The following is a 12,472-nucleotide window of genomic DNA, read 5'->3' as shown; positions in this document are numbered from 1 at the left end:
CCGTGTTTCAGCAGTAAGACATGTGAACAAAAAAGCCAATTTTGTCTTATAAAGCAGCATCCTTCAGAATTTATAAAAGAGATGGACTATGGGTCAATCAATGAAACGTTCGGGAATACAGTATTTCCACTAACTCTGCAGAACACACAGCAATACACAAGCTCTCATGTTGAATCTTATTGAATTCCCAACCTTTAAGTAGAAAAATGTGCACGCATGCCTTTCCTGCTTATGTATAATTTATACATTAAGCCTATTTTACACTCACCGTGCGATTGGTTGTTTTCAGTGAGCGACACCATCGTGCGATGGGAGGGTGGTAAATTATGCTTTAGTCATCAATCATCAACATATTTATTATGCCTAATTCATACTCTGTCGTATGATGGTGTCCTGTGACAAGAATAGCAGATCTACAAGCTCACAACGCCTCGCATCGTGATCCGTTGTGAGCTTGTAAATCGGCTATTTTGGGCATTGGACCCCATTGTACAATGTAGTATAAATCAGTCTTCAGAATTGAGGTTAGTTCACTGACACGGACCTCTCTCTTTGTGTCTCCGTCACCCCAATTTGGCAAAAGACCAGTGGGCTTACATCTAGCTCATTATAAAAATGAAATGAAAATATTAAAGTCCTTTTTTTGTGACTCAATGACCACAATGACAAGTGAAACATTTGCAACAACAATCTCAACACGGCGCATTTTTAATAATTCAGTCCTCGGGGCCGAGCGCACACATCCACATTGAGCTTCATTAAGACTAAATCACTGTTTCAATACAGCTGCAGTTATTACAGCTATGGTTATATTACCATCATTTGCATCACTAAAATGGGGATATTTGGGAAGCATACATACAGTATCATGAATACAATGGCCCTAATTAGAGCTAAAGCAGAATATATGCTCTACATTACACTAAATGGACTAATGGCTTGTGTTCAGAAAGCTGTGATAGGACCTCAAACCTTCCTCTTGCTGATTAACCTAATCATGCTCCTTTTCCTACAGGTATGAGAGTCACAACATCTACTGGTAGAAGACTCACTTGTAACCTACTTCATGGTAGGAAAGTCTAGGAGAGTCACTAGTGACTAGTGACACTAGTCACTACTTGTAATTGTATAAGAGTCACTACTTTTTCCTGGTAAGAGTCACTATTACTTCCACTGATAAAAGGTAGGAGAGTCACTATTGGTCTACTTCTAGTGGTAAGAAAGTCACTAGTACGTCTACTGATAAAATAATCACTACTTCTATAGGTAAGAGTCATAGTACTTCTACTGGAGTCACTAGCCTACTTCTACTGGTAGGAGAGTTACTAGTAATAGACTACTTCTACTGTTAGGAGAGGTACACTCCCTATAAGTGCTGGCTTGCAATATTGGCAATCTGCTTATTTAAGCTCATTCAACTCTCTGCATGCATTCCAAGCTTGTCTGGATAAAGGCATCAGGTAAATGTCTCCAATTGACTTGTCTTCCCCTGTAAGCTCAGGCAGTGGCAGTCAGCCGTTAAAATATAACCAAATGCACCGCCGCTCTCTGTCGTCGGGGTGCAATTCACGGTAAGTAAATTACCTGACAGCTCAAACACAAAAGGTTACTGTTATCCTGTGATCCTATTCAGTGTCGTGAAACTTAAACCTATTTGCCATAAATCTAATTTATAGAGGCTGCCGAGACTGGGGGCCTGCACTGCACAGAGGTCTGTGTATAAAATGTTGTTGGTTTGTTTTTCCTCTAACAAGCAATATGTTATTGATGTTGCTGTTCCTGCTCTTGATGTTTCATTCAGAGGGCCGTTTCAGTTTGTTGGAGTCAAGACATCACTGTGCAAATCGTTGCTCTCGGCCAGAAACCTTGTATCTCCATGTTTCAACTTTGTATGTCTTCTCGTAAATTAATGCCCTACTTCGTCATATATATTGTGTCACACAAAAGTAGCAAATAGCTGATCTACAAGCTCACAACGTGTCACAATGCGATGCATTGTGAGCTTGATGTAGATCTGCTATTTCGCTTTTTTATTTTTAAAGTGAAAATGAAAAGGGTTACGTTCCGTATGTGGGTAGTATTACATTGAACCACTGAAAAGTATTAACAGTAGTTTGTGACTAAATAAAACTACATTGTATCCATTGGGGGACAGGTTCTCATTTCCATTTCCAGAAATGTAACCGTTTTGGATATACAAGGTTTCCATCCGACAGCCACGAAATACAACCAGATGGGGATAAGTAGGCATTGAGTGAAAACACAACTCGCTAAAGTCATCTGTCTGTGATCCACAGATGAAGAGAAATCCACTCACACTACATGATAGACATCTCCATCTTGATTAATTTGTTCAAGATTGAGCTCTGGCTCTCGAGTAAAGCCATTGTTCTTTTTTATGCTGTGGAAATCATCTTGCAGAGCGAAACTTAGTTTAAATTAATTCGGTCCATTACTTTTGGTAGAAGTGTGTTGTGCAATTTGAATTATTAGAAATGCTAGCCTATTTGTTATCAATTTTGCAACAGCTGTTGTAGTGCACGTTTCCAAACAAATGACTGCCTCTGCATTCTCATTTTGTCATGTTTAATAATGCATTGTCCTATTTAATAAAGTACTGCCACTGAACAGGTTACACAGAATGGATATCTGCCTGTTATCTTGTTCTGTGCCATCATCTCATTGTTAGAAAATTATGTTACACAGTCAAATCCTTAGAGTAAATTAAACTCTGAAGGTGTACAAATTAAACCAAATGGACCCCCGGGGTCCATTTGGTTCAATTTGTACATTGTCGGAGTTATTAACATCGAGGATTTTACAGTGTAGCCCTATGCAAAACGCAGCTATAATCTGTCCCCCATCAACTTCAAAGGGCTCCCTGCTTCTGTGCCGCAATAATGAAAGTAGCAACGTGACACCAGCAGCCAAGCAAGCCATTCTCCATTCTAATCTCTCTCGCATGGTTTGTCATCACCAATTACATCGCTTAGCCTACATTCATGTCTGAACATGGCCGGTGTCGAGAAAAACATCATCTCATCTTTGCCCAATAAAAATGTCGTCAGTTATCAAAATGTCTAGCGCGGCTCTCTAAATATAAATATTTTAAAAAAAAAACACGCTTAAAGGTCTGGTGAAATGAAAAATACGTTTTGTCATTTCACTGGACCTTTAAAAGTAACGATAAGTGAAGGATTAAATGCTCGACTGTCGTTCCACCCGCGTCTCTAGTTGCCTCCATTAAAGCTGGGGGGGGAGATATCAGGAAGTTGTATTTTGGAGTATAAAAACGTAAAACGGTTTCATTTTCATCCGGTGATTGAAACATGCATTCTAGAAATAGGAAGACATGCGCCCCTGAATCTCTCCAGGTCTGCAGGAAATGTTCTTTTCTATTACACGCGCGTGCGTGCGCGTGCGCAACACACACACACCACACACACACACACACACACACACACACACACACACACACACACACACACACACACAAACGTCCTTGTTACAGGTCCTGACAGAACCATATAGCGATAATAGTCGATATCGCGGCGGTACAAACTCTAAATCGAGCGTATAAAAATGTGACGCATGAATTTACACACATAAAAGCTTTATTTATCACACAGTGGAGGAGGAATCGTGATTTTTAAACGTTTGGGATTTATTTAAGGGCTCGGATTATGCAACCGGTCCGCAGTGGCGGCGCGCAGCCCGACTATCGTCTAATTTAATATGATCTGAATATAAAAGAGCGACGAAACAAAATGGCTCGCCCGAAAGCAGGCGCCCTGGAAAAATATTAGGTGACATTTTCGCTCATTTTAGACGCGCCGTCTCCGAACGCCACCCGCCTCATATTGACGGCGGGACGGCTCGTCCGTGCGCTGGTGCGGTGATCTGCCAGGACCTGCACAGCGAGCCATTCAAGCCAGTGTTGCCATGTCCGCTTATTATAAGCGAATTAGGGCTTGTTTTTCTGTAAAGATGCTTGTAAATATTGGTGGTTGTGGTTTTTTGGGCTTGTTTCTAGTGTTGTTTAAAACAGTGTTCCTCAAACAATTTTAAGTCAAGGACCCCCAAATTAATATTTGGGGATCAAAATAATAGATGCACACCCCCATCTGAAAATATTTTATGCCAGGGAGTGGGCAACATTTGGTGTTGTTAAAATGCTTAAAAAAAATATTCCACATGTTTCTAAATATCTTCAAGATTTTTTTTAAAAATAGCAGATCTATAAGTATGTGAGCTTGTAGATCAGCCATTTTCAAATAGCCAATGTAGAAGGGCTTGCTTCTTTTGGGCTTGTTTTCATAGACCTGGTTGCTTGTTTCTCTCGCAGAATCTGGCAACGCTGCATTTCAAGCCAACAAGTTTGGAGAGAATGTTCAGAGTTTAATCGATTCAGAACGACGTCGCGATGGAGCCCGGCTCACTCACGGTATTATTATTTTTTATTATTAGCATTATTACGGCCTATTCCTCCGCTATTGTTTTCATTCACTAGTATCGAGTGAACGCATTGTAATTTTGAGTGTTTTTTCTTATTTTGTATTCTGAATTAACCATTATAATGAGATGGAGAAACTTTTGGGGGGTGATAATATTTTTAGGATATTATTGACCGGTATCATGTTTTCTGCATCAGCGCTATAATTGCTCATAGGGAAAGGCTGCGCTGACTGGCATGTTTTTGGGTTTATTGTAATATTTTGTGGTCACTTATTATTCCAGTAAATAATAATGAAAAATACATCCCATATTATTTATTAGGGGCTCGCTAACAGCCTGTGCTGGACGTAGATAATGTAACGTTTCGCGAAACGTTACAATGGTGTCAGAATTGTGATATTAAGCACATTATTCACTTATGTGTTTATTGTTTCTTCCGCAGTGGGTAGGCTCACCTTGCGGCTTGCACGGACCCTATATTTTCTACAAGGCTTTCCGCTTCCACCTTAATGACGGCGGCGGCGGCAGAGGAGCGAGGACCCTGTCCCTGTCCCTGGAAGATCCTGGGAGAGCCTGTCCGAGGATCCTGTCCCTGGGAGACTTCTTCTTGGTGAGCTGCTCGCCCGGGGAGCCGGTCTGCGTGGCCGAGCTGCAGCTGCTCTGGGAGGAGAGGACCGGCAATAAGCAACTGCTGTCCAGCTCCAAACTTTACTTCTTACCGGAGGACACCCCGCAGGGCCGGACTGTCGATCACGGCGAGGTGATTAACAATGATTACCCTCCCTCCCCCCTCCTCCCCCCTCCTCCCCCCTTTTCTATTTATTGACTTGTTGTGTGTAGCTAATACAGTTTGAACCCCCAGCATCCCTATTTTGGGGGGAAGTGGGTCTAAGTGGTTAAGTCAGTGGTTCTCAAACTTTTTCGTGCCAAGGTCCCCCGTTATTTGGCCGCGGACCCTCATCTGAAAACGATTTGTGCCAGGGACCCCCCAAAAAGAGAAGATTTGTGTTTAAAAAAACTTAAAATTGTTTGAAATTTTCCAAACTTTTTTGCTATTTTTTCCAAATATTTTCAAAAATAGCAGATCTACACGCTTGCAGCGCTTCACGTGAGCTTGTAGATCTGCTATTTTTTGAATAGCCAAAATGTACATGGATAAAGTGGTGATGCTGTATTAACTAGCCTACTTTTTGCTGGGGACCCCCTGGAAAGCCCCCCCCCCAGGACCCCTGGGGGTCCCCGGACCCCACTTTGAGAACCAATGGTGTAGCTAATACTATTTGAACCCCAGCATCCCTATTCTCTGGGGGAAGTGGGTTTTAAGTGGTTAAGTAGGCTAACCCAAACATGTCCTTGGCATTATATTTTGAAGCTGTTTGTTAATAGTTTATGACATTGTTATGCAATGATAGCCTTGGATCAAGACTATCATATATGATTTTTTTAATCGATTTTGACATTTGCATATCTATGATCCTAAGGTAAAAGTCAGACTCCATAAAATACATCTCTGATAGTCTTGATCCGAGTCAGTTTGTATTGGCTACTTTTTCGCGACTGTTGTGTTGTCGTGTAATATTTCTTGTCTACCATGGGAATCAGTCTAGTTAGTATAGTCCTTATCTCTTCTGACGTGTAGTAAGTAGGCTGTAGCCCAGGATAACCGTTTAACACGACCTATAACGGCTGTGTCTCTGGGGAGTTATGACTAACAATTTAAATAGATTTGTTCTTATCTTGCCTACCGTCGATATATTGGGGCGACCGTTCGGGGTCGCCGGATTTGCTCCGGGGGCGAGGGTGTTTTGGTGCGAGCGGTTTGGTATTCCCCACACTTTGCATGAACCAGTAGGCTATGTCATGTTGTAGCCTACATGTGGCTGTTTTAGGGGAACAAATAGCCAATGGATTATTTAATTTGGTGCTGGTGTGAGTAGCCTATAGAGTGGCAGATATGACCCACATCACATGTGGCAATCTGTTCCGCTTTGTGTCCGCCGTGACACACAATGGGGTGATAAGATAAGCTGCATATTTCCACTAATGTAAACCATCTGAGCCGCTGATTGAGACGACATGTACAATAACTGCACTGTTCTCCCTGGTACAATCTCCTTGACTTATATGCCCCGACTGTTCGTATATGTTTTGTTTTTTTAAATCACTTTTGCTATATTTTATAGTGGATTTTGATCTAAAGAGTTATTGTCACATTTAGTCTTTACAGGATTTAGTAAGACGTCGAGGGCGCTCACACACTGACAGATAGGTCTTGTCCAGCAGCTTTGAGTGGCTTTTGTTCAAAGAGTGCGGAAATCACGCATATGACACGATAAATCAAACGCCTTTTATTTTTGGCAGTGCTGCATGGTACCATGTAACAGTTATGACGAATGGCTTCGGGGGGAGACTGTGTGCGTCCGCGCGCGCACGCGTGTGTGTCTGTGTGTGAGTGTTTGCGCGCGTGCGTGCGCATGTGTGCGGCGGGGGGGGGGGGGGGTGTAATTCAATACACTACAATACAATGACAAATTGAAATTCCTTATTGTCACATCACGGCCGTTATTTGTGGAAAGGGAATTAACACGTTAGAGCATGGATGGGGTGCATAGAAAATGACCTGTCATGTTTAATAAACAGTCTCAGAATGTTTCATTTCATATGTTGTTCAGCTATTGGATCACAGGAAATCTGCTTTCAGTTCTGCCTTTCCTGTAGTTGGAACAGAGGTATAAGCAGCAGCTCCTCGGTTGATGTCAAATAAAAACCATGTGGACGTGCTCAAACGTCTTGGTCATTATGAATTGATTAATCATGGCAAGCTGATAAAGCGGGCAGCTGGCTGTGCCTTAAAGGGACCGGCTGACATTTATGAAGGTTATTGTGTCATGTGTTGCAGGCAATGGCCAGTTTCATTTCATAGCCTATCGCACTTCAGTGGCACTGAGCCTCTTTTTGCCATCAGGGTGATTTGCGAGGGAGGCAAATATTAGCTCATGTCGCGCAGCTCATGAAAACTTAATCCCTGAAGTGCCATGGTCAATAAGTTATTTTCGGAATATAGGCTATTGGGAGCCCACAATGCATGTGAGTAGTGTAATAATGCCTGTATTGCATTATGCAGTGGTTTTCAAGCTTTTCCATGTCATGGACCCCCAAACAGATATGTATTTGGCTGCGGACCCCCATCTGACAAGATTTTGTGTCAAGGAACCTCATACAAGATTTGGGTTGTTAAAATGTTTCCAAAATATTCAAAGATTTCCACATTTTTTTAGATTATTTTTTAATAACTGATACAAGTTCACAAAGCGTCATGTTGTGAGCTTGTATTGTATATCGGCTATTTTCAAATAGCTAATGTATATTGAGTTAAAGTGGTTAAACTAATTGTGATGTTATATTGACAAATTATGCTGGGGACCCCCTGGAACCCCCTCAAGGATCCCTGGGGTAGTCGGACCCCACTTTGAGAACCACACTGGCATTATGTGTAGTATAGTATAGTTGTTGTAGTTACAATAACATGTGTTGCAAAGCCTCTAAGTGCAACAAAATGATTCGAGATTCAGATTCAAAGTAATGAAACCGAGAAAAATGACTTCAAAGCCTTGGTTTTCCTTCCGTTTTTGTAGTTACTGCAAATGTGACCTTCAATCACTTTATAGACTCAAATGTGTTGGCTATACATAGAAGATGAGGTGTCATAGGAAGAACCTTGAATAAAGTGTTAACACTTTTTTAGTTACTTAGCTGAAAGTTACAACAGTGCCTTTGTAGGGCAGAATAGTCACAGGCCTAGAGTAACCCATTATGATATGGAAACATAGAGTAATGTCGCAATAATCCAGTATGTGAGGATTTTCTTGGAAACATCGAGGCCTATTCATGGGCCATATGGTGTAATGAACAAATCAGTTTCATCTTGTTCTGCTGTTGGTTAGTGTAATTATATGAGTCAGCCCATATTGCAAAGAAAACAACTCCCCTCTGTTCCACTTTTTATTGTACTTTTCTCCCTCAGGGGCCGCCAAGGATCACATTTCCCTCTCATAATAAGCAACAGGTTTTAAAAGGAGAAAAAAAAATCCAACCTAAAACTAAATTTGGGTTTGATTCTAAATGACCTCTGCAGTTCAATCAATACTGGCGAAAAATCAACAGCTCTACCCTGAAGCGGGAAGCCAACTTTACAGTATATAATTTAGAATGTCAGCACAAGACCAAAATATGGAATTGCTTCTCTGACAGCAAATCTGAAAGTGATGCAGTGTGGATTCCATTTCTGGCCTTTATTTAGATTCCGAATGAGCTCCACTTCATCACTGTGCTAACAGGTATAGAACCTGAAAAGGGCACAACTCAGAGATTTTGGTCCTTGATTACATCATCAGGAGTTTAAATCTCTCCAGGGAGGGAGAGCGGGAGCGAGAGAGGGAGGGGGGAGAGAGAGAGAGAGAGAGAGAGAGAGAGAGAGAGAGAGAGAGAGAGAGAGAGAGAGAGAGAGAGAGAGAGAGAGAGAGAGAGAGAGAGAGGAATGAGGGAGAATCATGTTCCTCTATTTAGAAACATAACACAGTCCAAGATGTAGGGATAACATATAGGTTCTGTTTTGAGGTGGAAAGTACCTTTCTAAAGGTTAGATTCTAATGCACATTTTAAGGTTAAACGACATGCTGTGCAAGAATTATTCCTCTTATGAATATTAAACGGGAACACGAGCAGCTTGTTGCGTTGACCTTGGGCCTAATCGTTGGGTGTTTACACAAAGTGTGAGGGGGCGGCCGGGCGGTGTGAAAAACATTAAGTTGATTTAACCTTTGTGTTGTTGACACGCTTGATGCGTCTCTGGTGCTGCTGCCTTTTTAACTTTAACATCAAGTTCAGAGCATCTGGAAGAAGGGCAATCTGTGAAAGACTTCCTTTGGCTCTCATCCCTATCGCCTCCATAATCTCTCGTACAAATGTGTACATTCTCTTAGTTACAAATGGATTAACTGATACTGAGGAGGATTCCATTGTGCACCCATGACTTCACATCAGTGCTTTTTCATGTGAAGGACCCCCAAGTTAATATGTATTTGGCCTCGGACCCACATCTGAAAATATTTTGTGCCAGGGACACCCCAAATACAAGATTTGTGTTGTTGAAATGTTTTAAAAAATATTTTAAAACATTTCAAAAAATTTAAAATAGCAGATCTCCAAGCTCAGCTACTTTCAATTAGCCGATGTATATTGGGTAAAGTGGTTAATATTAACTAATCTTTCTGGAACCCCCCCTGGAACTCCTGGGAGTCGGACCATCAGACCCCCAGTTTGAAAACCATCGCTTTACATGAATAATGATCTGGTTTATTGGTTTAATCTTTTGTCCTCCAAGCTAATGCATGGGTAAAGCAGACCACAGGCCAAAAGATGTCTCTGAACAAATGATCCAGAAATGTAACAGGCATTAGCTTCTTAGGTCTTATGTTGTCATGGTGTTTGATTACACCCATTTAAGGACCATAGCAGTCAATACATGTCATTGTCTATGCAGACATAGCCATATATATCATACATAAACATAAGCCATTCTGCCCGGCGTTAATGGTGTTATTTTTAGATATTATGTTTGCTTACATTTTCTCAGTGCATCCAATTCACCATGCAGCAATTATTTTGATAAGATTTAAACTTTTAACCTCTTACAACTTGGCATCCCTATTTTGGGCTTGTCATTAAAGGCGAGAATGTACAAAAATAAAAATATAGATCTACAAGCTCACAATGCGTCACATCGAGAGTAAATACTGTAGATAGGCTTAACCCCTAGTTGCCCAGAGTCTCCCAGGGCTCTATACTAGACCCCCCCACCCATCTTATTTCCATCTACACCAAATCTCTCGAAAATAGCCGATCCACAAGCTCACACAACGCATTGTGAGCTTGTAGATCTGCATTTTTTGCCAAATGTTCACCCCAGAATAGGGACGCTGGGGTTCATGTGAGTAAGTGGCTAAAACCAGAGACGGTAGCAAAGATCCTTAGTGTGCTCATCCTTGGTGTATTTTCCGTTGCACGAAGCAAAAACTGCTAAATCAGTCATTCCCATTTGCAATAAACTGACAATTTCCGTCCTGCTGTCTGACATGCTGATCTCTCTCTACATATAAAGAGAAGGACGGCGTCTGAATTCCCGAGCTGGGCGTGACGTCACGTCCCTGACTCTTGCCTTTTCAGTGTTTGGCCGGTGGAAAATGTGCGCCATATGGCCAATCTGAATATCAATGTGACTTGATGTCAACCTGAGCCACCTGCAGTAAGATGAGAAGCCCACCAATGTCACTGCAGCGCCAGGGCCGCTGTGCACTCAGCAAAATTGCCCAATTGGATTACACATTTGCATTTACTGGCTGCGGGGAAACTATCCATACAATGTCGGCCCCGGTGCAGACTGCAGACGGTAAATAAAGAATAAACGTTGTAGAGGGATCCTCTACAACACTATAGAACATCATTAAAATAGCAGGAAAACCGACTTTCTTCCATAATTTATATGGCATTTTTTGTCTTTATGGGATATTTTTATAATATCTTTCATAGATAGCTGGATTATGTTAATGTGCATTTTCAGATCGTTAACCTTTAAACCCTCAATATTTAGTGAACTTGACCGTTGGCTCTGTCTGTACTTGGTTTGCTCTTTTTCCCTCTACACCGACTCTACATCGGTGTAGAGGCTAATGTTCCCCACCACACAAAGATTTGGCGGACCTCCTGTAGTAAACCCCCTGTAGTAACTCTGAGGACACCCTTGGGGTCCCGGACTCCCTGTTGAAGACCCCTGCACTATGCCATTAGCCTACATCAGGGTGTTATTTTGCACGTTCACTCAGTGTGTGTTATTTCAATCAATGAGATTACAAAATACAAGAGCTTTGTGTCTATGAGATGATGATTAGATAACTGCAGAAGTTTTGCTTATCTTTTTATGGTGTGGCTCTGCAGGACGCTATCGGTCTATACGAGGGTCTGTGTGTTTATCTGTGTGTGTTTGTACGGATGCCACATGTTATATTTTTGGAAATATTTAACTTATTTTTTTTAATGGAAGTCAGTGAGGCTCGGATCAGCCTGACAACTTGCCCAAAATTGAAACCTCAAATCATAGATACATCACAGATGACTGATGTCACAGGCTGGTCACATGTGAAGTCTGAGATCCACATTGGCTCTGCAAGACGCTAGGCGTCTATGACAGGGTGTCTGTCTGTCTGTCTGTCTGTCTGTCTGTCTGTCTGTCTGTCTGTCTGTCTGTCCGTCCGTCCATCCGGAGCTAATCTCGCAAAGAGCTGGACAGATCGGTGCCAAATATTTGTGCACACTGTCAGTAGGCCATAGAAGTACATAGAATGTTTTATATATTTTTTAAATATTTAACTATATGTATTATAATGGGAGTCAATGGGGCAGTGAAACGTTAAAATGCTTTAAAATATATATATATATATGGGCTCAGCATTCATATTAATTGTTAATGAGATCATGTGCCTGAATAAATGAAAGCATGGACACTTTTTTCACATACGTATGTAAATGCATGTAAATGCATTGTCTATACATCGAGAGAGAGAGAGAGAGTGTGTGTGTGTGTGTGTGTGTGTGTGTGTGTGTGTGTGTGTGTGTGTGTGTGTGTGTGTGTGTGTGTGTGTGTGTGTGTGTGTGTGTGTGTGTGTGTGTGTGTGTGTGTGTGTGTGTGTGTGTGTGTGGGGGTGTGTGTGTGTGTGTGTGTGTGTGTGTGTGTGCACACGTGTGTCTGTGTGTAGTAAACAGTCCAGGGTTGGCTGCTGCTAGGAGATATAATGGCATACAATGTGAGCCGGCCCAGAGGGCTGCTTTAGTTTTAACACCCAGGTGATGTAACCTTCCCTCAGGCTTCACTTAGTCAGTCAGTGGCCGAGTAGCACTAGCAGGAGAGGAGAGGAGAGGAGAGGAGAGGAGAGGAGAGGAGAGGAGAGGAGAGGAGAGGAGA

General features: G+C 41.9%; 2 protein-coding genes across 2 annotated transcripts in view; both read left to right on the top strand.

The window, feature by feature from the left end:
- cabcoco1 (ciliary associated calcium binding coiled-coil 1) overlaps positions 1–1,021 on the top strand; it is a gene marked incomplete at its 3' end in the record, with an annotated part of 24,566 nt that extends 23,545 nt beyond the window's left edge. Inside the window, exon 7 of the mRNA XM_080455633.1 lies at positions 1,016–1,021. Coding sequence (XP_080311759.1) covers positions 1,016–1,021 — 6 coding nt within the window. The remainder of the gene's footprint in view (positions 1–1,015) is intronic.
- Positions 1,022–4,412: 3,391 nt separating this feature from the next.
- LOC308104568 (AT-rich interactive domain-containing protein 5B-like) overlaps positions 4,413–12,472 on the top strand; it is a 148,763-nt gene continuing 140,703 nt past the window's right edge. Inside the window, 2 exon segments of the mRNA XM_080455013.1 lie at positions 4,413–4,444; positions 4,898–5,215. Coding sequence (XP_080311139.1) covers positions 4,424–4,444; positions 4,898–5,215 — 339 coding nt within the window. The 5' untranslated portion in view covers positions 4,413–4,423.

Source organism: Gymnoscopelus braueri, assembly GCF_963280865.1.
Source record: "Gymnoscopelus braueri genome assembly, chromosome: 17".
NCBI lineage: Eukaryota > Metazoa > Chordata > Actinopteri > Myctophiformes > Myctophidae > Gymnoscopelus > Gymnoscopelus braueri.
The sequence above is the reverse complement of the archived record's forward strand: the minus strand, read 5'-3'. Positions and strand labels throughout refer to the sequence as shown.